Raw genomic sequence first — 27989 nt, 5'->3', positions numbered from 1 at the left:
TATTATTTCATCCATGAAGTCATAAATATGGGTATGTACAATGAAGTGATGTGTCCAAGATCAGGCTCCAGCAGATCCTGAAGGCACAGGCAAGCTGCATGACCAAGTGACTCAGATGACCACAGAAACTACTACATAGCTGCTTCTTCCAGGATCATGCCTCCAGCGTCACGGGGAGTACCCATAACTTGTTAGCCGAGGAAGAATGAACTCAGGCTTTCTGAGGATGGTTCTTCAGCATTACCATTCCAGTCTAAAGTGTCTTGGAGAGGTGAAAGTGAAGAGAAAAAAACCTTTTCAGTGGGTAAATCTCTGAGTTGTACTTGTGGTTATATACTTTACCTAGGTAAAGAAATGTCCATGGTGGGACACCTGGGTGGCTCAGTTGGTTAAGCGACCGACTTCGGATCAGGTCATGATCTCACAGTTTGTGGTTTTGAGCCCCACGTCAGGATCTGTGCTGACAGCTCAGAGCCTGGAGCCTGCTTCTGATTCTGTGTCTTCCTCTCTCTCTGCTCCTCCCCCTGCTTTCAGCCTGCCTCTCTCTCTCTCTCTCTCTCCCTCTCTCTCTCTCTCTCAAAAATAAATAAACATTAAAAAATAAAAAAAATAAAAAAAGAAATGTCCATGGTGTAGATCTATTGTATATCATGGGCAATGGCTAATGGATTAGCCAGGGAAATCAGTCACTTTGAAAGAACTAGATCAGAAGACTAATGACAGAGATCTGAGGCAGATATATGTGAATGGACCCCTCAGGATGAGCATAAAATATGAGAATATTTATGTCCCATGTGATGTTTATAAAAGGGCAACCACTGCAGAGAAAGCCTTCACTGATTAAATGGACAGGCTAACTCATTCTGCAGACTTCAGTCATCCTCTTTCCCTAGCACCCCCATGCTTGCTCAGTGGGCTCTAATACAAAGCAAATATGGCAGCAGGGATAGAAGTTATACATGGGCTCAGCAACATAAAATTTCTCTCCCCAATATTGATCTTGCTGTTATCACTGCTGAGTGCCTAACCTGCTATGAACAGAGATCAATGCTGAGCCACCAGTAGGGCCTCATATCCTGGGAGACACTACTGCCTCATGACTAGTTAATTACATTGGATCTCTTCTCTAGTGGAAGGGCCAGCAATTTGTCCTCAGAGAAATACTTATTTCACTTATAAATCAGAAGTTCCTTTCTATAATACTACCAACCACAATATTATAGACATTGTGAGAGCACAATATAATTTCAAAGTGAAAAATTCATTTCACAACAAAAGAAATGTAGCAATGGGCTCATGACTATGAAATGTATAGGCCTTCCATGTGCCAAATTGTCCAGAAGTGGCTAGCTTGATAGAATAATATAATGACCTACAAAAGAGTCAGTTATCTGGCTAGCTAGAAGACAAGACTCTGAAAGTTGACGTGCTATCATACAATATAAAGATGTACTTTGAATCTGTGATCAATATAAGATATTTCTCCCACTGCCAGAATACATGGGTCCAGAAATCAAGGAATTAAAATAAGATGGATTTCTGTATTATACTTATAATCCACTCACAAAATTTTTATTCCCAACTCTGTAAACTTGGGCTATGCTGGTTTGGAGTCTTAGTTCTCATGGAAGGAATGTTTCTACCAGCCACACAAAATGGCTCAAACGAATTAGAAGGTGAGACTGACACCTGAATATATTAGGCTCCTTAGAACACTAAATGAACAAGCAAAGAAAGAGGTTCGCAAAATGGCAGGGGTGATTGATCCAGATTACTACGGGAAAACTGGGTTACTGCTACACCATGGGGTTGACAAGAACTATGTCAAGAGCCCAGGGAATACCTCTTAATATTTTTTGTTCAATAGTCAAAGTTTAAACCCAACTCCTGAAAACGTAGATCCTTCCAAAATGAAGATTTGGCTACCCTACTAGATAGACAGCCTTAACTAGAGAAAGTGCTGACCAAGAGCAAAGAAAAATGGAGTAGAAGGAGAAGTTATAAGTATCAGCTACAGCTTCAAGATCAGTTATAGAAACAAGTATCAAAGTACTCATACAAATTTGCTTCATTGCTTGTTCTGTGTATCTTTGTATATATTAACTGTCTTTCCTTCCCACTTCCCTCAAGTTTTTTCCCTTTCCTTCTCTCAAGTTACATAAGAAAGGTTGGTGGTGGTGAACTTTACAGTTTATCTTCAGGTTACAGAACATCCAGGTGGGATTGTGATTGAACAAGAATTAACACCAGGGGCGCCTGGGTGGCTCAGTCGGTTAAGCATCTGGCTTCGGCTCAAGTCATGATCTCACGGTTTGTGAGTTCAAGCCCCACATCTCTCTCCCTCTGCCCCTCCCCCATGCTCTCTCAAAATATAGAATTAAACTTCAAAAAAAAAGAAAAAGAATTAACACCAGTGAGTCTAATAGTAACTGATGGGACCTTATTTCTCCACTTTTGGGGGGAAAGTTAAAAGTCTTCATTTGTACAGAAAAAAATAGTTAAATCTGATAGAAGCATAAACCTGTACTTGTATAGAAATTTAAATATGGGTAGGGAGTAGGTGTGAATGCTTAAAAGCTAAAAGGCAAGGTTGTGCTGGTTACTTACTATAGGCACACAGGTTTCTCCCCTCTCACTTCACACACACACACACACACACACACACATCCATCCTCCTACATTTTGTGGTTCTCCTGGGGTTGGGTTATTCAAACTACATTTCCCAGACTTCTTTACCAGGTGGATTCCTGTTGAGTTTGCTCAATAGGAGGCACTGCTGGGAACTCTGCAAGTGGTACAGGTTCCAGCACTGTGACGGCTGTTGGCATTTGCTGCAGTGGCAGCAAGTGGCAACTCCAATAGACCAGAGATAGTACCTATCAGCAGCAGTAGCTCTGGGACCAACTACAATAGTCTTTAAAGTGCAGCAGCAGGTAAATGTTTCATAATTTCTAAACGCTGAGTAGATCGCCCTCCCCTCTTTTTCTCTTCTCTGTCACCTAGCTCCACTCCCTCTCCTTTTTGCTCTTTTGGTCTTCTAACCAATTCCTGTTTTAGATTCACTGTTTGAAATACCTAGGCTGGTTTCTGGGTTCCTAACTGCACTTTAACTAATGAACCATTCTTGAATTCTTAATATTTTTCAGTTCTAGAATTTCTATTTGTTTTTTGTTTTGTTGTTTTTCAAATATAAATGTCACCTTGTCAGCATGTCACCTTTTACATTTTCTAATTCCAGTTCCAAGTTTGGCTTTTATCTCCTGGAACATATTAAGCCTGTTTCGTGATCTATGTCTAATAATTCTAGCATGTAGAGTCCCTGTGGTTCTATTTCTATTGTCTATTATTTCTGTTGTTTCTCATTAATAGTATCTTGTCTCTTCATGAGTCCAATTATCTCTGATTATTTGCTGAATACTGAATTTTAAAATTACTTATAAATTTGACACCTAGGATAATGTTATCTTATTCCAAAGAAGACTTAGAGGATATGGGGTATTAGAATCATGGACTACCCTAATCCAAATTCAAAGCTTAAGACATTCTGGACCCAACAGAATCCACAAACTTTAGCTATAGTACTAGGACAACTAGTACTTACTCTTACAGTGCAGTCTTTCAGGGGTCCCAGCCCTTGGCCCCCCATCTTCTATCTTCTGGAAGTCCTAATTAGCTTTTCAGAAGTACCTCAAGCTGAAAAGAAAGCATCAGGGTTTTAGTAAAATCTTCCTCTAGTTAAGAAAATAAAAATATAAGAAGATAAAAAAATATCTTCCTCCAGTTAAGAAAATACCAGAGACTCTTACAGACTTTTTGCACATGATTTTAAATTTTCTTTTATTCAGAGAACATCAAATTAAATTCATATAAATCTCTAACACCGTCAAGGTTAGTTTTGCATTCCAACGTGTATACATTTGTGAAAGACTTAGATGTAAACATCCACAAAAAAAAAATCAAAACCAATACTTTTAAAACATTTTAGCAAATAGAAATGTAATTAATTTGGAGAAAGTCATTACCAACATTCAATTTTGCCTGATTCAAGCTCTTCTCTAGGGGTGGAAGGTCAAATCTGAAGATGAGAGTTTGAAGGAGAACCATAAATTAAATCATGGTGTGGCAAACACTTGAGCACAGAAGAGTCAAGGCAAAATGAAGCACTCGCAGTTCTCTTGTGATAAAATTCAGACCCAGCCTCCTACTACTGCTACTGCTACAACCTTGATGGCAGTAACTTTTAATCCCCTCATTTAGTAAATCAAAGAAAGTGGTAATAACTTCCAGTCTCAAATTTTCAAGCCTATTTTCAGTTTAGCATATCAGTAGCCTAGTGTCTCCTTGCCATACCGTTCCCATAGAACAACCTAACAACATTTACCAGTTCTCCAGGAAAAAAAATCACAAATATCCTTGAATGAGATAAAATGAACTGCAAATCCCCCCTCGTTGGAACCCCATAAAATGATCATTAGGTAGGAATAACTTAATTGTAAGGGTGCCTGAAAAGTGAGACAATCAGACTGAACCACCATGATGCCAGAGCAACACTGTGAAGAAACACTACCGGCATGCTCGAACGTGCCCTCGCTTATGCCTCCCATCGGTTAGGATTTTATAATTATATCACTGTACTTCATAGATCACAGGGAGAGGGATTTGTGTGGCCTTTCCTCCATCACTTGGCCCCTTATTTCAGAAGTACAGTTGGCTTTGTGAACACAAATATCCTTTCTGAAATGTAAATGGCTCCTTACACTTGTTAGAGATTTTAACGCAAGCTTTTATTTTCTGGTGTCTTCTCTTCTTCTTTACTATATAGTAAATATATTTTATTTTATTTTATTTTTTTTTTTTTAACGTTTATTTATTTTTGAGACAGGGAAAGACAGAGCATGAACAGGGGAGGGTCAGAGAGAGGGAGACACAGAATATGAAGCAGGCTCCAGGCTCTGAGCTGTCAGCACAGAGCCCGACGCGGGGCTAGAACTCACGGACCGCAAGATCATGACCTGAGCCGAAGTCGGCCGCCCAACCGACTGAGCCACCCAGGCGCCCCTATAGTAAATATATTTTAAGATTATCATACTTTAACAGATTTCTTAAGAAATAAAATAATGGTATCTTGGGGCGCAGTCGGTGGTTCAGTCAGTTAAGCGTCTGACTTCAGCTCAGGTCATGATCTCGCTGTTTGTGAGTTCAAGCCCCGGGTACGGTTCTGTGCTGACAGCTCAGAGCTTGGAGCCTGCTTCAGATTCTCTGTCTCCCTCTCTCTCTGCCCCTTCTCTGCTCACATTCTCTCTCTCTCCCTCTAAAATGAATAAACATTAAAAAAAATTTTTTTAGTGGTATCTCTATATCATTTCCTCCATCCAACAAGTCAAGTTCATTTTGTGTGAAACAGTTTTCCCCTTGTAAAACCAGAAGGTGAATTTTTCAAAAAAGAATTTTAATTTAAATAGAGTCTGTAGTCCTGTAACTGGCAGGTACTGTGCTATCTGGTACCTCAAAGGAAGCGATCATAAATCAAGTTCTACAGAACCTCTTTGATTTTATTTAAGCTAACAATTCATGCACTTCCACAAAGAAATCAGTGTTATATTTTTCTTAACATTCAACTTAAAACATTAGATATAATAAGCTGAATAGGGGAAAATCGTGATCAAATGCTAAAAATGTAAACATGAAAAAAGTAAACACGAAAACAAACCTTTAAAAAAATTCATTTAATTACAAGAAAATTAGCCAGAAAATTGCACAGTTCCAAACAAATCTGCTATACAAACACAAGGGCTCATTTACCATCATCATCTTATATTTATCTTGCAAATAACATTCCATCTATTGAACCTAGTCTTTGCTGGCAAAAATTAGAATACATGGATGTTTTTACTGTTTAATATTCCATAAACAAAATTGGGTTTTGTTCCTGAAGTTAGAATGGTAGCTATCATTTTGCTTCAGAGAAACTTTAAAATTGTTCCCTTGTGAGGATTTCAATTAGCCATTCCCAAAACCCAATGTGAAACACGAAACAAAACAAAACAAAAAACCATTGCTATCTTACTAAAAGATTCCTGTCTTCCATTTCATTTTACCAGCCCAAGCACAAATTCGGAGAAAAGCTTCTTAAGTCCTGCAGTTTCAAATTCCTTTTGTAACTCATCCAACGATGAATACTCTTTGACTTCAAATGCCAGAAACCTGCATTATACAAGAGAAACTCATGAATATGCCTAGATTTGTCAGAGTATAATTATCGATTCAGTTACTTTTTGTTCTGCAATAGTACTAAATTATACCTTTTGTGTTCTGTCTGTACTTTTGTTTCAAACAGTACACTAATCATTTTCTCTTTGCATTTCTTTCCACTTGAGTCCACATCTACTTTGGAGGTTTTCTGAAGAATCAGGTATTCCTAAATGATAAATCAGTACATTAAAAACAGATGCTACTCTGAATCTCAAAGTCCTAGTTTCAAAGGAGCCATAAATCTGCAGGCTTATTTTCCTAAGTAAAGAGTACCCCCTTTCTGAATCAAGCAATAAGAGGGCTATGGTGTCCTTCTACACTAGGCAGCATAATATGCTGGTGGAAGGATGCAAACTACACAGGTTTAAATCTGGACCATGCAGCCTACTAGATCAGATTCCAGTCTGGCTGCCTACCCCCTCTGTGCCTCAGAGCCTGCTCCAGGACATGGTACTCATAACAGCACCTACCTCATGGGAAGCTGTGATGGTTAAATGAGTTAATACATGCAAAGCACTCAGAGAGGCTGCCACACACAGCTATGGCACAATTAATAGTACCAACTACTGCCATTAATGTCACTACTCCCATGTCTGGAGGAGGTTAACAGGCACACAGCACTTGCCATTCCAAATGGCATGGCATCTATAAATATGTACCTGTAATTCTCCACCCTGATACGCAATCTTAGAAAATTGAACAGAGATATTTACATCAAGTGGCATTTTAGGGAAAGCTAAGAAGAAGAAGAAGAAGAAGAAGAAGAAGAAGAAGAAGAAGAAGAAGAACTCTGTAAAAAGTGTAATTTCTCTACATTAGCAAAGTTCGAGTCAAATGAATAAATACTTGCTAATTGATTGATGGATCCAATCTGCAGAACATCTGCAGAACAGCTGCACTTAGACTAACGTTCCTGAGCTGGCTTAAAGAAAAATCTGAGACTTTCAGGGAAATACGAACACGGAAATTAATTTGTATTCATTTTGTCAGTCAGTAGTTTACTTGAAATATCAAGTTTTGTAGATATACTATAAATCACCTTAAAACACCTGGCTCTTTGGTCAGACCTCAAACCAAGATTTAGATTAAGCTTTAATTATTTGTGGTATCTGTATGCTATAAACCCAGCACTCATCCGGTTAACCAAATACCAATTACGTATTGTGATAAGCGCCCACCCTAAAAAAAGCTAGGTAGTTATTTTACAAATCTTTCAGATTATAGGTTGTGCAAGCTTAATCGGTTATGAATAAATTCAATTGTAAGTATTCTTGACCCAACCTATCTGAAAGCACAAAACCTATTAAGTGATTTGTAGCGCTTTCAAGATATAAAATATAATAAGCAGCTTTCCTTGTCTGGTACCACATAAAACAGGTGAGATGAGTTGAGAATTCGAACTTGGAAAATCTGAAGATGATGATTTTGAAAGCAGCTGCTGAGACAAGTCAGGTGGAAAGCAAAAGTTAGGTGGGTGGTGACAAGCTGACAGCCCTAACGATTCTACTTCCACTAACACTAAATCCTCCTTAGGAAGGACCAGCGCCTCTTTCCAGGTATTAGAGGAGCCAAATTAAAGTGTCAGAATGTGTTTTTAACTGCCAAAAAGTTTAACCTTTCACAGACTACCCACAAATAGACACCGCGCTGTGCCAAAGAATGAAATACAAACACGCACAAACTTTCCGTGCACATTTATAAAGTTAAGGCTCAAAGCTAATTACAAACATTCATGAACCACAGAGATCTTTTTTATAACCCCTTACTTTTGTTATGCGGAATGATTTTTTTTAAGTTTATTTATTTTTTTTGGGAGAGAGAGTAGGAGAGGGGCAGAAATAAAGAGGGACAGAGGACCCAAAGCGGGCTCTGTGCTGACAGCAGACAGCCTGATGCAGGGCTTGAACCCAGGAACTGTGAGATCAAGACCAGAGCCAAAGTCAGACGCTTAACTGACTGAGCTACCCAGGCGCCCCTGGAATGATTTTTCAAATATCATCTACTTATTCAAGCTTTACAAGTTTGTAGATATAATTAGAAGTTAAAGACACTCCTAAGAAGACAGAGATCCATTAACACCATTTTGGCAGAAAATAGCCAAATTCATATTCAACATTAAAATTTCTGGCACCTTGATATTGCTTCGGTCTCCTTGTAGTAAAATTAGTATTATTTTACCCATGAACATCAGTCTTCCTGTCAGTTGTAAATCAGAAGCCCACTTTTCAACAGTTTGGACATATTTGGTCTTTGCTCTCATGTGATCTAAATGCAAAAGAGTCATCCACAGTCCATCATCCACAGTCGTGCCTGTTGCAAAGGTACACTTTTCACGGCCACTTCCAGTTTCTGGTTGGTTGAGGATGTGCCTGAGATTGTGCTGAATCCAGAGAACCAGCTCATGAACCATAGGTTCCGACAAAAGGTTCTCTGCTTGCTTAAGTAACTTCTCTTTCACAGTCATGGACTGGGCCCGGGTCAAGTGTTCCGAGTGAACCGAGATGGCAGGTAGACACGACGGGTAATTTACCGGTAAGTGGAACAGCAATTCTAAAGGTACATCCTCACCCATAAGTCCTTCAGCTTTTGTGAGAATTCTGAACACGGTCCCATCTGTCTCTGGAAAGCACCCAAAAATAATTATTAGCTATACATAATGTGATTTGAATGGAACACTAAGAAGTCAAAATTTGTGTTTCCAGATCTACTTATTTTTCATGAGAAAACTTGAGTTATTTTGCGAAGAGACACATAATACCAAGAGAGCTGTGAATTACAGATGATCTCCTTCAGCCATACATATATACTCATGGATTCATGCATACCAACACCCAGGACTTCTCTGGCATTTACACCGGCTATTGCCCCATTTTTATTCAGATTTCCCAGAGGGTTTCTCATCACAAATTTTTTTCCCACCCAGACCTAGTTATAATTCTGGAAACTCGTAATAAACTCATATGAACATTCAGAGAAACAGTATTGTGTATATACAAAATCAGTAACTAATTAAAAAGTGATACAGTACGTTCAAGGAAGGTCACTTTGGGGCAAATTCAAGTCAAAGCAAACACTGGGATGCTGTGTGGTTGCAGGGGCAGAGAAACCGATGACTGTGCATGATACAGTAACTGCCCGGCCCTGCTCTTTTCTTACTTCAAATATATTAGTATCAGTGCAACATGAAGGTAGCAAGATGAACTAAAATGGGGCAGACATCAATTCAGCCCTTTCTGGCTCCAGAAGGAGGAGGGGGGAAGCACACACAGGATAGGAGATGAAACACTCTGCTCTCTTTCAGATTTGCTCCACTTCACCCCTCTGATGTGTTCCACACCACTTCACCCCACTTTTCAAAAAGTTGATAAAACGTCAGGCTGATTCATTCTGCAGGGGGCAAGCAGCACACAGATCAGAAGAGCAGAGTAGAAGAGAACTGGGTGCAGACGGATCTCTTTGAAGCCGACTTGCCTCTCTCTACCCCTACTTCTTTCTCCACACGCCCTCGTTCCATTCTCCTTCACAAGAGAGGCAGGCAAACCTTTCTCATTTTCATACCTGGACTGCTGCCCCACAGCCTCAACAACTGGAACCTGAATGTGTCTCCCTTAAGAGAACCAAACGGAACATTAAAACGGCTTTCTAGCCATCTGATCCCATTAATACAGAAGCTGTTGTGACAGACATTGATTCATACAGGACCAAACATATCTGCTGCACAGAGGTTTTTGTCGTGTTTGGTTTTTGTTTTTAATAGACTCTTCAGTATCAGCTGCAAAGCACTACTATTTTAAGATACCACCCAGAAACACGAATGGTAACCATTATAAAGATCGTATTAAAGTGATACAGCCAAAATTTGTTGACATAAGAAAAATGTGTACTGTATAAAGAAAAATTCTCTAAATTTTAGTACATTCCTCTACGATCCATCACATTTCTCAAAACCCTTGTTTCTTCCGGCCAGTTCCTCATTTTTAAAATATTTTATTATTAAATAGGGTCCGTATATGTCAGATCAGTACACTTCACTATGTGAAATGGGCATTATAAATACACCTACAGGCAACGTATAACCATTAGGGTGAATAAACTCTCAAGAAAACCTCTAGGGAGCCCAATTTTTCTCTCGAGGGGAAGCTTAACTTTTGAAGATTTTCATACATTCATCAGTCAACAAATATTCACCTAAAATCTGTCTTATGATTCCCATGGTACTGTGAACTTATTTTGTGGTACTTTCATACCAGAATTACTACAGTTGAACCAAATGAACTATTTTCTTCACACTGGAATATCTCAATTTTCTTTTTAGACAACAACCAAGAAGTAATTTTACAAGTTATAAGAAACTTTTTCATTTTACAGTTACACAGCTCTAAGCATTATGTGGCTAGCTCGTCACCATGGGTCTCACAGGTGCAGAAGTCACTGCTACCTGTGCGAGACTGAAAAATGGTCCAACGATGGATGTGTTCTGATCCCCAGAACATGGCAAAAGGGCCTTTGCAGATGTGATTAGGTTAACGACCCCGAGACAGGTGCAAAATATAACACAAGTGTCCTTATAAGAGTAAGGAAGAGGGAGATTGTACCACAGAAGGCAATATAGTCACTGAAGCCAGATGCCATGATGTCACCTTTGAAGACAGAGGAGGACCATGAGCCAAGGGGTGCAAGAAATGCAGCTATAGAAGCTGGAAGAGGCAAAGAAATGGATTCACCCTCAGAGTCCCCAGTGGGAACACAGCCCTGCTGACCACTTGATTTTAGCCCAGTGAAAGTGATTTCAGGCTTCTGACCTCTGGGACTATAAAAGCAAATATGTGTTTTAAGCCAGCACATTTTCAGAAATTTGTTACAGTTGCCACAGGAAACTAATACTATACCTGTGCCCACAAAGCAAGCTTTTCCGTTAGAGCCAGGATCTCTTTCTGACAAAACTCTGAAACCCACAGTGTTCTCCAATCCCTGTCATATAAGTACCCACCTGTTCCTCCCCAGTGCAGATAACCAATTGACAGAAACAAGCAGTCCAGGGAGAAAGTATGAAAAGGCTACTGAGCTGGCCATTCAAATCCTTACCAATTTTCATTTTCCTCTCCTAGTAATTTTCTGCTGGTCCCAGTCAGCAAAAAGAAAAGCAATGGGAGAAATCCTGACTTTTGTCTTAGAAAATTGTAAAATTATTGGGTGTATGTTTAGAAGGAAAATTGCTTTGAGTCATTCAAAAACTGGAAAGGATTAACATTCTTCCTAATTGGTCTTCTTGGTGACAGTGACTCCCTGCCCATTCCCCCCTGCCAACACACACACACACACACACACACACACACACACACACACACACACACTGGGGCTGCAAACTAAAATTACACAAAATGATATTATCGCTGCAGGAAAACGAAAAGCCCAATAACATACACCACTCTGCTGATATAATAAAAGTACATATTCTTTTAAAAACTCGTTTTCTTCCCAAAATTCTAGAAGTATGCATATTACCCCTCCATTTCATATCTGCCTTGGTTTGTACATGCAACTAAACTGGGTGTCTCTCAAGTCAGAATTTTTCATGTAACCACATGTACTGTCAATCTGATTTTTTCGTTAAAAAAAGAGATTCAAAAAACAAAGTTGTCTCTATCTGCTTTAAGATTATTAACAGCTTAGAAACAGCGATTGACAGAAAAATAATCCTGCTCTAAATCTAATGCTAAGCTCTGCCATTCCCTGGCCTCAAAAAACTCGTTATTAAGTTTAACTCACAAATTCATCATTGTCAATAAACACCTATGCCCTAGAAAACTTATGCTTGCCCTAGAAAACCAAAATTTTCCTAAGTCCCAAAACGATTTTAATCTAAAGAACCCACCAAAACATGTAGGTCTTGCCTCTGGTTGAGAATTAACAAATTCCCTAGTCTTTTTTTTTTTTTTTTAAATAAGTCACTCTGCCTTATAATAAGTGTATCAATTTCATAAGTAAAACACAAACTAAAATAGGTTTCAAACCTTATTCTTCCTTACAAATACATGAAAGAAATTATATACCTAACCACACTCCAAACAAGAGAAATTCAAACTAGAAAAACTGAACACGAAATTCCACAGCAATGTTACTTTTAAGGCTTTCCCCTACTTCATAGTCACACAAGAGAAACTTAATAAATGCTGTCCAATAACAGAAGACATCGGAAAGTGTAAACAATCTAACAGAAGTTCTTCAAGATTCATTTAGACTCATTAAGAAACCATATACAACTGGCTTTCCTTATACTTGCTTTTTATTTTTCAATTTTTAAATATCCTCAGAGTAAGACTTTGTTCAGAAAACCGATAAGAGGCCCCCAGTATCCTCTGATACTTCACTGCACAGGGTTTTCTTTCCTCTTGCTCCCAGGCAGCTCACCACAAGCATGCGTCCCCCTTGTGCTTGTTTTTATGTTACAGCTGGGTTTTTAGGTGTTTAAAATGTGGTTAGAGAAAAAAGGAAAAAGGGAAACTAAAAATAAGGGAAGCTAAAAGTGGCAATCCCATCCTTTAGAAGTAAAGTTCAAGGCTGAATTGGTTTTACAGAGGTGAGCTCAGTACTGACAAACAGCAGGAAACAGAGCTGAGCAGATTTAGAGGGGTCAGTGGGTGACAGTCATGATTCATTTTGCAAGAGGGCCCAATCCAATCTGAACATGAGTGTTAGCAGAATACAAAAATTCACTCTGAAGCTACCGTGCAAGCATATTATATGCTATTGAGTCTTACATACCTCCCATTTTACAACTTTTTGATCCGCAAGATAATTTCTAGAAATACAACTTCACATATAATGAGCACCGACTACAGCAATACAATCTGTGACCCTCAAGTATCTCATCAGGAAAATGAGGATTTATAACAGTATCACTCTCCTCTGATCGGTGTGCACGCATATACATGCACAACACTCCCCTTCAGAATCGTTCTGAACAAAAGTTGGGTCATACCCATCTCTTTTCTCTGGGTGCTCATTATTGCTCTTTCACAAGTGTTATCCTTGCTAAGAATTATCTTCCTCACGCAGCAGCCCCATTACTATCAAGGAGTATGATACAGTGCAAGGGTCCATACATTCTGGTGCCAGGTGGCTACTTAACCAGCCTGAGCATCTGTGAACTTCTCGATGCACTTGAAGTATCAGGTACATGGTAGGTGACTCCATTAAATCTGGCACCTGGCCCGACTGCACTGTACAGGGAAGGGCAGAATATTCCTGATTTGGTCTACCCACAGCCCTGCCTAGTAGACAGGAGTGTGAGGGTTTACATAATTCGTACCCGTAAGGGAACAGTTATACCTGATGCCTCTTACTATAAGCTTACTATAACCTTTGTAAAGAGGCCATGTGCTTAACTTCCCTGAAATTCCCAACACAAATTAGGCCAACTTAACTGATTCCAGTGATTCAGCCTCTTCAATCTCAAGGCCTTTTAGTTGACCCTCGGGTTGACAGCCTAACCCTTCCTGGGCTACCTCATACAGGAAGTACAATCCCACCCACAATGTCCCATGATGTTCTCCTGATTCCAGTGGCAAACAAGAAGCAGCATATTTGTGGGGAGGCCAGAAAGGAAGTGATGGTGTTAAGAATATTCTGGTATCAAGCTTATATCCTCCAACCCAAGCTAACAGTGACTATGAGAATGGCAGCCAGCAGCCCACTGTATGTTTATTGTGGTCTGTTAAAGAAGTCCTTACCTTACCCTGAATTCCCAGTTGTGAACATCAAACATCCCTATTTGAGTCATTGAATTGTTCTATTCTCCAACGAACCTTTCAGCAACAAAATGTCCTAAGTTGTTACACTGAATTCTTTTATAATTCAATTACTTATTGATGCCAGAACACTGAATTAAATTAATTAGGAGGCATGGCTTGAAAGTCATGCTCAATTTAACAGCAGATAAAGGGCCCACAGTGTTCTATTAAGAAACTGCTTTCTTTCTATGCTGACTTTTTTGGGTTTTCTCTGACCTGTCGGCAGCATCTTACGCTCAGCCCACTACCATTTCATCCTCTTGGAGGTGTGATGGGAAACCATATGTTCATTTTTCCAGGCTATTCCCAGCTGAGTCATAATGAAGGAACTTAGGAAAACTGATGATCTCTCAAATAGCCTGCCTCAGACAGAAGTAATTACCAATAAAAAGAGGCATGGAGACAGTAAGATGATGAGAAATTATGAATGCTATCCAATAAGAAATGGGATGACAAGAAAACACTACAAGTAAATTCCTTCATATGGATTATAAAGCTCCATTATCCGAATTGCTTCACAGTGTCTGGAACAGAGCAGTGGTCACATGAACACAGGTGACGCAAGGAAGAATAAACGAAAAGGCCCAGCTCTGGCTTCCTGTGTGAAGAGGCCACCAGACGATACCAGGAAACCTTAGTCCTAGATGGCTTTCTCACAACACCCAGACCATTTTTAGACTACCTACTTAAAGGTCAACCAAGTTATGGCCACAAAGGCAATTTTAATAGTTGCTGAAACATAACAGAAGGCTGAATCCCATGCCAAAAAATGTACATAATGTATTTAAAATCTAAATGAAAACTGAAAATTATCTGCGTCACTGCACTTTTTCATAATCTGCAGTTTTGGTTTTTACTTAACAGAAGTCACAGACAGGGACAGAATTAGCTTTAACTATCATCAAAAAATAGCCAAAAGAACCTTTCTAGACTGTAAGCTCCTAGAGGGCACGGGCGGTGTCTTTGAAACCTTGTCAGTGTTTACAGGGAATAAGCACACGTGAGCTGATGGTTCGAGTCCCCAAGAGCAACAGACAGCCACCTTTCAGTGGACTAGAAAAAAGCAAAAAAGCAATCAACTTGGAAACACGACCGAGAAAACGTTTGGATAGAGCACTGGGCGAATTCAAAAATTCATTTCACATTTACTGACTACCGTATGCCTGGCACTGTCCTGGGGCCCTGGAGTTTTGTGATTACGTAACACACAGGGTGCCTGCCATCCCGTAAGCTGGGACATTGAATGCCCAGATGGAGTTAAAACCATGGCGAATGCCCTGAAGGAAATAATGCAGAGCTTGCAAAGCACAAAATGCAATTTGGGGCGGCTGGGTTTAAGCAGAGGGTGTCAGGGTAGGCCTCTTTCCAAGGTGAGATCTAAAGTCGATACGGGCGGCCGGGGAAGCGCGGGGGAGCGCGCTCCGGGAGCAGGGCCCGGCGCTCGGCCGGTGCCAGTGGGGCGGGGCGGGCCGGCGAGCGCTTCGCGCCACTGTTCACGTCGGAGGCGGGGGGCTCCTCACTCTCCCGCCAGCTCCCACACATCTCCGGTCCCGAGGCGGGTCGTTCCGTCCTTCAACTAGCCGGGTCCCCCAGGGCGGGCCCCGGGGCAGGGAGCCCAGTCGTGGTGGTGGGGAGGAAGGGCGCCCGGCCCCTCCGGCGCGGGGTAGTCACCTGAGTGGCTCAGCACTTCCCACTCGCCGGGCCCGCAGAAAATCGCGGCCAGGGCCGAGAGCTCTTCCCGCGCCGACTCCGCCATGGCCACCCCGCCGCCGCTGCCGCCGCCGCCCCTCCCCTTCCGCCGCCGCCGCCGCCCCTCCCTCCATCGGCCCCGAGCGGTGCGGCTGGGCAGCCACTGGGGGGCGCCCCGCGCCTCTCCCGCGCGCTGGACCGCGAGGGGACGGCGGCGGTAGGAGTCCCGCCCACAAGCTCCTGCTAGTTGACTCCCGACGCGAGGCTCGGTCGTTCTGGGCGTACTTTTCCCGGAGGCCTGCGGCGATCGTGCAGCTCACCCGTTGCTTTCCTGACAGAGGGAGGAGGCCTCCCGGCAAAGCCCAAGATCCCCTAGCTTTAGCCCAGGCTAAAGCTTTGAACGCCCACCATTCCCTCCCAGACTTGGCCTTAGGCTGCCTGGGTAGAGAACAGTCTGGGCGAAAGGAACTTTGGCGATTAGGGAGACAAAAATAAGCAGGAAAGTGACCAGCGGGGAGGTGAGCCCTCGTCCGGCTCAGAATTGAAGTAGGTGTTGGGGATATGAGAGGTAACAGAGCAGGTGAGACTCAGTCCGATGAAGCTTGCAGTGACCCTGGCAGCATGGGACTCCCGGAAAAGGCCCCGGGGCAGTAACAACCCCAGATGCTGAGCTGTAACTGGCGCTGGGACTCTGGAACAGGGCTGGATTCCTGGGACCTCTTTCTCTCAACGCGGCAAAAGCAGAGGGCTGGACCTGCCGGTCCTGCCATTCTACGGATGTTACTGGGGTGGTCCTGGATAGGCCTCTTAACGTCTTCACCTTCCCCATTTGTCTCCTGCCTTTACAGGGGATAGCCCAGACTCCTTGGTCTTTGGGGTACAATCAAGTGTGTAAATGTAGCAATCAATGGCTTTTCAGTATTATTCATTTTGTGATATTCGATGCTTACAAAACATGTGACTCTTAAAGCTTAATAATGTAATGATCATCCTTGAATCCAGCACCTCAGTTTAAGAATTTGAGCAATACCAATAGGCTTTTAGAATTATCAATCCCTTTTGTTCCAGTTTTGATTTAGTGAACAAGAAGATTACAGTGATCCTCTGTGATAGTTCTATCAGTCAGCATGTTTGGTTTGTCCTTTTGTTTTTCCAAATAACAATTTAAAATTTTATAGGGCACCTGGGTGGCGCAGTCAGTTAAGCGTCCGGCTTCAGCCAGGTCACGATCTCGCGGTCCGTGAGTTCGAGCCCCGCGTCAGGCTCTGGGCTGATGGCTCAGAGCCTGGAGCCTGTTTCCGATTCTGTGTCTCCCTCTCTCTCTGCCCCTCCCCCGTTCATACTCTGTCTCTCTCTGTCCCAAAAATAAATAAACGTTGAAAAAAAATTAAAAAAAAAATTTTGCAACGCCAAGAAGTAGCTGGTCTAGCTCTTGGAAGTTCCACAATTTTTGTTTGTATCAGAAATAACATTTTGTAAGATAAATCAGAGAATTTAGATGGCTACACAGTGACTCCTGTCACTGACCTACAGAAGTCACAACAAAAGGGACTGGTTTTAGGATTCTTAATCCATGTTACCATCCTCAACATCATTACCACTGTTGCTAAAGAGGGATTTTAAAAAGGAAAGATGCTGACTTCCAAAAACAGAAAGGAAATCTAACCAGATAGACTGCGGGAGAAATGCATTTCACAGGATGCCCTGCCATGGGATTTCCGTGACCCCAAGTAATTAAGAGCACTACCATGCATAGTTGGAAAGACAAAGATCTATTTAAACTCACAATTATCTCTGAGGTGGCCAATTTGTTTAATAATAATTCTTTAAATTTCTGGGGGCGCCTGGGTGGCGCAGTCGGTTAAACGTCCGACTTCAGCCAGGTCACCATCTCGTGGTCCGTGGGTTCGAGCCCCGCGTCGGGCTCTGGGCTGATGGCTCAGAGCCTGGAGCCTGTTTCCGATTCTGTGTCTCCCTCTCTCTCTGCCCCTCCCCCGTTCATGCTCTGTCTCTCTCTGTCCCAAAACTAAATAAAAAACGTTGAAAAAAAAATTTAAAATAAATTTCGAGTTATTTCCAAAATAGCAGCAGTGCAGTAGGTTCATAACTAGTTTCTAAGGAGTTTGGTGAACAAAAGAATAAATTGTTAATTTAAAATATCACTAAGTTATTTAATTTTAAAGTCTAATGTCAGTATTAAAATACAAATATTAGTTATTTGACTTATTAAAAGTGGTCTATAAAAAATCAAATAGTTCGTATCTTTTTTTTTAATTTCCCAAATTCAACGTAAGTGATATGAGTGAAGTAATGTGAACAGCAAGACTCCAGTTGTCAGAAATATTAGGAGACAATCAGGAAGGCTGCTGTCAGGATTCCATGAAATTTATGTAAGAGTACATCAATCTATTCAAAATTTTCTTGTCAATAGGTTTCTTCTTTGCTCTTCCTTTCTCTGTTGATTTCTTAACCTGCTTTTCATCCTCCATTTAGCATGTTTAAATAAAAAAGAAGTCGATGTGAATGTCTTTTAAATTGACACTATCCTAAGGCCCTGAAATCCCATGAATAAGTTTCTACTCTCTGACATTTGGAAGTAATCATCACAGAGAAAGTATAATGTCAGCTTGATATTTCTCACACTATGAAAATATCAGCTACATGTCAAATATCTAAAGCCTACCTTAATGTAATAAATTTTCTTGTATTCACAGGCTACTGAAAATTCTAAATATTTAAATGTGGAATGAATGTCTAGACATGTGGATGAATGTCTAGTTAGATCACTGTCTCTTTCTCTGCCTCTCTCTCTGCCACTTCCTCTCCCTCAAACAGTGTATGGGTGGCTAGAATATTATTTATACATACAACTTTTCTAAATAGTTGTTTTCCCAAGACCATAAGGGGGAGAAGTTTTCAATCTTTCATCTCCAGTTAAAACCACTAGCCCAGGAGATAGTTCCTTTAACTTCTCTTGGAAAACACTTCTATTCACTTTATCGTGAGTAGTGTGTAGATCTAAATATTCTGTATCTGAAATTTTAAGTCAAACCCCACTTGGGCATAGAAGTGGAACACACAATTTTAAGAGTATTAGGAGAGGGGCGCCTGGGCGGTTCAGTCAGTTGAACGTCCAACTTCGGCCCAAGTCATGATCTTGTGGTTTGTGAGTTTGAGCTTTGCATCCGTCCCTCTGCTGTCCTTGTGGAATCTGCCTTGGATCCCGTCTCCCTCTCTCTCTGCCTCTCCCCACCTCTCAAAAATAAACATTAAAAAAAAAAAAGAGTATTAGGAAAGGTTGGTTAAACGTTAGTATCATGTCAAAAAAGCTAAATACTGAAGTAAGGAGACGTGGTAAGGAAAATGATCATAACTATAAGACAAGTAAAAATGCTTTTAAGAACCACCCAGAGGATTGTACACTTGAAACTAATATAACACTGTTAAGAACTAACTGGAATTAAAATAAAAACTTAAAAAGAGAGAGAGAGAGAGAGAGAGAGAGAGAGAGAAACACTTAAAGAACAAAAGAGGCATTAAATGCCAACATGCTAAATGAACCTGAACTTCAGTTAAGTTGTGCTACTGGTTTTGTCTAAAGAATTTCTGTATTTTTCTGTATTTACTTATTTCACAAAACGTTCTTGGGCACACCTGCACTGTTGACTGGTCTGGCCCTACGAGCTGAGTGTTTTGAAATATAGAGATGAAAGCAACAAACCTTGTTCTCAAAGACTTAAGTCTTGGGTTAGCTGGGTAAACACAATGAGCAACAATTACAGGTTCTTTCACCACTTTTCCATATTGGTGCGAAGTTTAGTATCAATAGGTGAAAGCAATGGGTGTACCGCCCACAAGTTCCCAGAGGAGAAATATGTTTGTAACGCTTGGGAACACCGTAGGTTTCCAAAAGTACACAAAGTCAGTTGTGTTAATTGGTCATAGCTCTTTTCATTCTGTTACAGTGTGAAAGTCAACAAATTTATTTTTCACCAAGATAACAAAATAAGAGCAAATAAAATCCATGAGAATTTGACCGTGACTCTTATACCATTTTGTGGCAAGATCTGCCTCTGCCATGTCCAGATAATCTGTACTTAACTCCAAAAGATTGGTTACACTCTGCCTATGAAAAACACGCTTGATTCTTTTTTTTTTTTTAATTTTTTTTTTCAACGTTTATTTATTTTTGGGACAGAGAGAGACAGAGCATGAATGGGGGAGAGGCAGAGAGGGAGGGAGACACAGAATCGGAAGCAGGCTGCAGGCTCTGAGCCATCAGCCCAGAGCCCGACGCGGGGCTCGAACTCACGGACCGCGAGATCGTGACCTGGCTGAAGTCGGACGCTTAACCGACTGCGCCACCCAGGCGCCCCGCTTCATCTGCTTTTTAAGCAACAGAGAGACCTGAGACTTCATTTGGAAATAATATGCGATCTGAGATTTGCTTCAAAATAATGTAGGAAGATGGGGAGAAGCTACAGTGTGGATGTGGCTGAGTTGACCATAGATTAATAATTGGTGAGGCGGAGTTTTGGTGCAGAAGGATTCGGTATTTTATTCTGTCTACTCTCGTGTATTTTATATTCGCTACAATAACAGTTAATTTCTAAAATGTATTCAATAGAAAATACGTCAGATATTTGAGTTTTGCATACTGCTCATAAGGAAAAAAAGAACAGAAAAGAAAGGGAGGAAATGGGAGGGAAGGGAAAAGAAAAGAAGATAACAGGTTCTAAAGTTCATACATGTGTTCACATACATGTGTTCAACAAATGTGTGGCTTAGGATTCATTCCTAAGAAAAAGCATAAAACCTGAAACTTCAGTGCCCTTAACAAGAGACAAGTGGTTTTGTCTTAAAGGTTCAAGAGGAGGGAGGCAGGCAGTGCTGGGGTACCCCACAGCGTAGGGACCTACTGTCTTTCCCTTCGGTGGCCCTACCCTGCACAGCTTCGATCCCCTGTGCATGCCGTGCTGTGCTGCAGGGCGGCCATCGGAACTCCAAGCACCAAGTCTATATCTGGGCAGGAGAATAGGATTCTGTCCAATCTATTTGACTAGAATCTAGTTCCATGACCACTCCCAGCAAAAAGAGAGGTTGGAAAATGTCATTTTTACTGAGAGGCCATGTATCAGGCGAAAAGTAGAGGAAGAAATGAACCATTATTATTATTATTCCTTCCTTATTATGGAGAAAGGGAAAATATTGGGAGGCAGCTGGCAGTCCCCACCACATCAAGTGGAGTTTTAGTCAAGAGATTAAGTCGTCACACACATAATTTACCCTTTTTCCATCCCTTGACTGCGACCACCCCTCACTGTCTGTCTCATTGTCTCGTTTTATTTTTCCCATAACATTTACCATTATATGAAATCAACTTGTTTATTTGTTTACATGTGTCTCGTGGTTGCTCCACAGAAAACAGGATCGGTGCCCCACCAGCACCACCAAAGTGGTTCAGATATACAAAGTGATGAGGACACACATGCACCAGGAGGGTCTGAAAGGGTTTATTGCTCACATGCTGAGGCTTTCTGGGAAGAGCAGGGCAATTCAAAATGGCCTAACTGAAGGCAGGGACAAATGGCTCTGCTGTTCACTGTGGTTAGGGGGTGGGTCTGGGGTTAGAATTCTCCTGTGCCTCCCTGGGGTTTCTGTGGCCTGAACAAGGGAGGGAGTGCCCAGACTTTCTTACCCAGTTGTCTGGAGGTGGAACAGAAGAGAAAAGGGAGGGCTGGGGCTTGAAAGCTGTCAGCAGCCAGACATCAAAAACAGAGTCCGACCCGCTGATTGTCTGTCTCCATGAGAATTTTGATTTCCATGAAGCTCGGGGCCTTATCAGTCTTGTTCACCTCTGTACCCTCCATGCCTAAAAGAATGCCTAGCAAATTAGGAATTCAGTGAGTATTCGTGATACAAATAAGCTCACTGCAAAGTGTATAAACTCTTTATACAATTTCTTATTCAACAGAGTTATGGAGCACCTACTATATGCTAGTGACTTTAGGAGCTCTCAGGCATTCCCTGACTGAATAAGACGCAGTCACTGTCCTCCAGAAGCTCCAAATGTAGTTTGGGAGAGGCACCAACCTTTCCTGGGACCAGGCGATAAACGTCCTGCCAGGTAAACTGAGAGCTTTCAGAGAAGTCCGAGGAGTCCTGGTTTGGCCATCATGTTAGACATTCTCCAACATAGGCTACAAGGAGGAAAGTTGGAGTACAAAATGGCTGGAAGATAAAACTTTACTTTCATTCAGTAAGCATTTATTGAGCTCATTACGATGTGCCTAGTATTATGCCAGGTCCCACGGAAATGGTTTTTGACACAGACCTCTCAGAAGTTGTAGTGGAGTACAGGTGATAGGTTTTGAGAGGTAAGTCATTTGGTAATCTGCAGTCTGTTGAAATCATGGGAGTAGGTGAGATTCTCTGCCTGCATCTCAAGAATTTCATAATGACAGTGATGTATTTCCCAGCAATTGGAACAGAGAAGCATTGGTTTGCTAGTGTTTCTAACACAATCTGGATCAAGACAATAGTCCCTTTGTGGTAGGGTTTCTGTATTTCCCTACTGTTTTCACTTTTCTGTTTTGTTCTATTTTCTATGGAGAGACAAATCAAGTCAAGAAAGCAGGAAAAAAAAATTCCTTTGTGGCACCTTTATCACTTGGAAGGGACCCTTTTAAGGGTCTCCCTTAGAAATACACAAACGATCTTAGAATAGGAAGGTTGAGCTGGAATACTTGGTCTATTGTTTCAGATAAAAATCCTGCTCTATTTATGTGATTCTCATTGCTGTTTGAAACCTTAATTGGCCAGTAATTTCTTCACTGATAGCTTCTTTAGTTTTAAAAGGAACTTTATACTTTAAGGAGAAGCATAGCCAGGGTTCCTACTATTGGGATCATATTACCAAATACTTCGTCCTGTTTCCTCTCTCTTTCTCATAAGATACTTTCCCACCTCTTTGCCTGGTAAATTCTTACCCATTCTTTACATCTCAATTGCACCCCTCCCTCTCCTCCCTCTAAGTCTGAGTTGAGGGCCCACCACTTATCGTATTTACACACTTCCGAGACTGCATTGTAATTGCTCACGTGTCTGTAACTCCAGTAGAGAATGACTTTCATGAGATGAGTAATAGACACTGTGCTTGTCCTAGCTCTGTGGACAGTGATTAACTCTTTGCTGGGTGGACAACTTATGAGCCCTGACTCTGTCCAAAATTGTCTTTGGTTCTGGTCTGGCTATTCTATCTTTGGTTGTATCTCCAACATTGGCACAGTGGCTGGCATTAAAAGGCATGCAATATTTGTGGAATAAACCAAGAATGAGTGAACCCAGAGTTAGAGTGTCAAAGTAAATAGACTGTAGTTCATTTTTTCTTATTCTACTCCGATTTCCACCAGATTTTATTAGCCCTTGAACATGTAAATACACATCAACAATTAGGCAAGCAGATTATTACCTGTGTCTTTACTGGGATTACATTCAGAGTGATGAGGTAACGGGCAATAAAGAGTGGATTATTCCTACTAATACCCAACAGTTTCATACAGGAAAGTGAATGGGAGAAGTATATTATCACCTTTATAGTAATTCTATGTTTGAGTAATAGTTTCCCACAGTTGCCACTTCACTTTATCATATGCAAAGAAAAAATAAATTTTAAAGTAATTATCACAGCTAATATACAATATAAAGCTTTGAGACTGCTGGGCTGTCTGGAATTCATAGGGTAGGTAAAACTATATAGTGTTTATGTCCTGAACTGAAATGGGACACTACATGGTACCTGATCCAGCCTGGCTAAAAATATATCATATTTCCACCTATGTGTGTGACTAGGGTATGTATTTTATTTACTACTCAGTTAATATTAATCATTTAAAAAATAACAAAGTCACTTGAAGACAGGCTAGTTGTATATAACAACATAGATGTAGTAATTAAAATTAAGTTACTAAACAGATTTTTTACCCTATAACTCATGATCACTTAAGAAGTTTCTTTTTTTCTTTTCTTTTCTTTCTTTCTTTCTTTCTTTCTTTCTTTCTTTCTTTCTTTCTTTCTTTCTTTCCCTTCCTTCCTTCCTTCCTTCCTTCCTTCCTTCCTTCCTTCCTTCTTTCTTTTCTTTTCTTTTCTTTTCTTTTCTTTTCTTTCCTTTTCTTTTCTTTTTCAACAATATTTTGTTGACCATGATTTTGTTGACCGTGATGGTTTTGTTGACCGTGAGTTAAGTTAAAAGACCATGTTGAAGGGGACCAGAGCTAATGATTGGGGAGGGGCCCAGGGAACTTTTCTGTCATAATAGAAATGTTCTCTTTTTTTTTCTTTTTCTTTTTTATGTTTATTTATTTATTTTGAGAGAGACAGAAACAGCACAAGTGGAGGAGGGGCAGAGAGAGGAAGAGAGAGAGAATCCCAAGCAGCGCAGCACCCAGTGTGGGGCTCAAACCCACAAAGCTGCGAGATCATGACCCGAGCTGAAACCAAGAGTAGGACGCCCAACCGACCGAGCCACCCAGGTGCCCCGGAAATGTTCTATTTCTTGATTGGGGTGCTGGTTACATGAGTTTATGCCTTTTAACTGTACCTTTTTAGACCTATGCATTTTATTTTATATATAGTATATCTCAGTTAAAAAAAAAAAGAGTACTGGGGGAAGAAGACAGGTTAGTAAATTCATAATACTTTTATAAGATTCTTTTTTTTTCCTGAGTTTGAGCTGAGTATGCCCTCAACTTGAAAACCGAACGAAGTTGTTCTTTTAAAAATCTTTAAGCCTTGCTGCTGCTTGATCTTTATAAGAACAAATCATGACAAGAAAAAGCTGCAGGTTTCAAGTGTCTTCAAATGGCACCAGCTTGTCTCCATGAGTAGGATGCTAATAGAACTGAAGAAAACCATTCCTGCACTTAGGGCAAGTTGTTTTTAGCCTAAAATTCAGCCTATCATTCCCTGTTGGTGTACAAAAAAGAAAATGTGATTGATAAAAGTACCCTTCATTTTATATGGACTAAAGAGGAATTATTCAAATATTTTTTAATGTGCTGAGCAAGCTCACTATTTCAAATAATTTTATAGAGACATTTTTTTCTAAGTGAGGGACCTGTAATGACATGGGCTATCTACCATTTGTACCTCAATTCTTAGATGCACATACTTTTCACATTTTAACAACTCTGAAGATGAGAATTTTAATACCACTGATGGCACTTTGCATTGGCTATTGGCCAGGCAGCCGACATCGATATGGCTTGCACATGCATTAATTTGGATGTTTTCCTTGATCCCACGATTTCTGACGAGATCATGAAAGCAGCAGTCTCAGAACTTGCAGAATGGCAGGATGGTATTAACAATTTGGGAAAAACTCTAGAACACTAGTGTTAGTGGAAGTGACTTCTTTAAAAGAAATGCATCTCACTGATGCTCTTGATGGAATAAAGGATGATACATGTGGAAAAACACAAGCATGGATGCCTCTGACTTGATATGTTGATTCACAGTCATCAGACACAGAATGTGAAGGAGTTTCAGGAATATTTTAACCGGTTTTTTGCTTATAGTTTCCTTTTTATGTATACACAATAATGGTATTTGATAATGTGTCTAAATAGGTCTAAAAAAGCTTTCTCAAGAAGTATAAAGAAAAATTCTAAGTGATTAGAAAGTGAGCTGTAGTATAGTTGGCAGCATATCTTATTTTTTAATGGTGCATAAAATAATGGCTTATCTTACAAGTGATGGCATCTTAGATGCCATTAAAGCTGATCTTTGCAACTTTTGTATGTTAGCTTTTCAGCCAGGGAGAGATGAAAGAGCAGGCAGGAAAGAATATTAAATCTATAACAATAATACTATTTATTGAGTAGCTACTATAGGCCAGTGTTACGCTAAGTGCCTTATGTATATCAATACATGTAATTCTCCCCAAAAAGTCTGAGAGAGAGTTATTGCTGAACTGACTTCTGTCTGTTCAGAGCCATTAAATAGGTAAATTTGCAAAGCTGAATTTGAACTTAGTTTTGATTGACCCCCAAAGCTCTTGATCTTTGTATAGTAACTTCTTCGCCTACCTCTCCCCCATAACAGCACTCCAACTAGTCATTTTTTAAAAGTAATCTCTACACCCAGGAGCACCTGGGTGGTTCAGTCGGTTGGGCGTCCGACTTCAGCTCAGGTCATGATCTCTCTATCTGTGAGTTCGAGCCCCGCGTTGGGCTTTGTGCTGACAGCTCAGAGCCTGGAGCCTGCTTCGGATTCTGTGTCTCCCTCTCTCTCTGCCCCTCCCCTGCTCATGCTCTGTCTCTCTCTCTGTGTCAAAAATAAACATTAAAAAAATTTTTTTTAATAAAAATAATCTCTACACCCAACATGGGGCTCAACCTACAACCCTGAGATCAAGAGTCACATGCTCTATCAACTGAGCCAGCCAGGAGCCCCAGCACTCCAACTAGTCTTAAGGGTTAACTTGCTTCAAGTTTATGCACTCCTTGCTTGCTTGCACTCCTTGGTCTATAGCGGAACTAACTTCCCTTCCTTGAGATTTGCAGACCACTGGCCTTGAGGAGTGAAGGACCAGACTTTGCCAGAAAATAAGGTCTGACTACATTTGTCTGACGACAGCTGTCATGGCTGCCACCAACTCTGTTCAGGGTCAGGTCAACATACAACTCACTGCCTGGGCACCTGCTTCTCCTGCCAGTAGTCCCCCTCCCTTTTTCCATGCCTTCCCCCTTTAAAACCCTCTGGCTGGGGTGCTTGGGTGGCTTAGTCAGTTAAGCGCCTCCGACTCCTGATTTCAACTCAGGTCATGATCTCATGGTTCAGTTCATGAGTTCGAGCCCCACGTTGGGCTCTGCACTGACAGTGGGGAGCCTGCTTAGGATATTATCTCTCTCTCTCCCCACCCTCGCTCCCTCTCTCCCCTTTCTCAAAAATAAATAAATAAAACTTAAAAAAAAAAAAAAAAGCCTTCTGTCTTCCCCCAGACTGGGAATATTGTCTTGGTAACGTAAGTCCACTATCTTCTCAAGTTGCCAGCTTCCTGAATAAAACAATCTTTCCTTTTCCATCATCACTTCTCTCTCAAGTATTGATTTTGGAACCACAAGCACCCAAACCTGAGTTCAGAACCAGTTCTCTGTTCAGTTTGTAATTGTAGAGTAACACCTCTACTCCACCATTCCCAGAAGTTCCAAGTGGAAGCTTAAAGAAGAGAGAGAGAGAATGAGAGTCTAGCAGCATTCAGTTCTGTTCAGGCTGTTCTTGAAAACAACTTTATCTTGATTTGGCAATGCAGCTCTTCTTCGATTGTGTGAGATACCCCAGAATCCTAACATCCTTAACACCCTTTCTTTGCCTTAGCGGGTTCTTTTTGGGATTGTATCCCCTGCAACAGAAAGCACACTACTGTAACAATTCACAGTTTTAATACATTTACACATTTTACTAGTGATAATAAAATATTCCTTCTAACACACCTTCAACCCAAAGTCTGAGCCTTACTGACTTACTTGAGCCCGCATAGGAATGTTTCAGTTACAGCCTGAGACCCCAGAGGCACCTGATTCTTATTGGACTTAAACTAGAGTAGCGCTCCCTTATCTGTTTTGCTTCCCGCAGTTTCACTTACTTGGGTCAACCGCTGTGGACAAGCGATGATCCTCCTTCTGACGAATCATCAGGAGGTCAGTAATCACCCCATCACCCGTCTAGGTCACTCATCTCACCGCATGTCCTCACGCAGGCATCTGGTCATCTCACATCATCACAGGAAGGGTGAGTCCCACACCGCAAGGTATTTTGAGGGAGAGAGACCACATTCACATAACTTTTATTACAGTTATAGCATTATAATTGTTCTAGCATTATTGGCTTGTTAAATTTTTTTAATGTTTATTTATTTTTGAGAGAGAGAGAGAGAGAGAGTGTGTGTGTGTGTGAGAGAGAGAGAGAGAGAGAGAGCTGGGGAGGGGCAGAGAGAGAGGGAGACACAGAATCCAAAGCAGGCTCCAGGCTCTGAGCTGTGATCACAGAGCCTGACTCAGGGCTCAAACTCAAGCACCGTGAGATCATGACTTGAGCTGAAGTCAAAAGCTTAACTAACTGAGCCACTCAGGTGCCCCATATCATTATTGTTTTTAATCTCTTCTTGTACCTAATTTATACATTAATTTTTTTAATTTTATTCTTTATTTTTAAATTTTACATCCAAATTAGTTAGCATATAGTGCAACAATGATT

General features: G+C 41.0%; 1 protein-coding gene across 7 annotated transcripts in view; it reads right to left on the bottom strand.

Annotated features, from left to right (window-relative positions):
* RWDD3 (RWD domain containing 3) overlaps positions 1-27679 on the bottom strand; it is a 90349-nt gene extending 62670 nt beyond the window's left edge. For 3 of the 7 annotated variants that reach the window (XR_005788774.1, XR_005788773.1, XR_005788775.1), the window contains exons 1-5: positions 15717-15825; positions 8384-8871; positions 6303-6418; positions 6068-6204; positions 3602-3693 (exon numbers count right to left, since the gene is read on the bottom strand). Coding sequence is in view for 4 of the 7 variants with exons in the window: in XM_040471049.1 (XP_040326983.1) it covers positions 6090-6204; positions 6303-6418; positions 8384-8871; positions 15717-15801 (804 nt within the window). In the remaining 3 variants the exon portion in view is untranslated. Of the gene's footprint in view, positions 1-3601; positions 3694-5531; positions 6205-6302; positions 6419-8383; positions 8872-15716; positions 15826-27378 lie in introns of those variants that run through there. The other 4 variants (XM_040471050.1, XM_040471049.1, XM_040471051.1 and 1 more) reach the window with 4 other exon arrangements.
* Between the last annotated feature and the right edge of the window lie 310 nt (positions 27680-27989).

The sequence above is a fragment of the Herpailurus yagouaroundi genome, unplaced genomic scaffold (assembly GCF_014898765.1).
Source record: "Herpailurus yagouaroundi ecotype Mexico unplaced genomic scaffold, PumYag 77, whole genome shotgun sequence".
NCBI classification, from domain to species: domain Eukaryota; kingdom Metazoa; phylum Chordata; class Mammalia; order Carnivora; family Felidae; genus Herpailurus; species Herpailurus yagouaroundi.
This window is presented reverse-complemented; position numbering and strand designations above follow the sequence as displayed.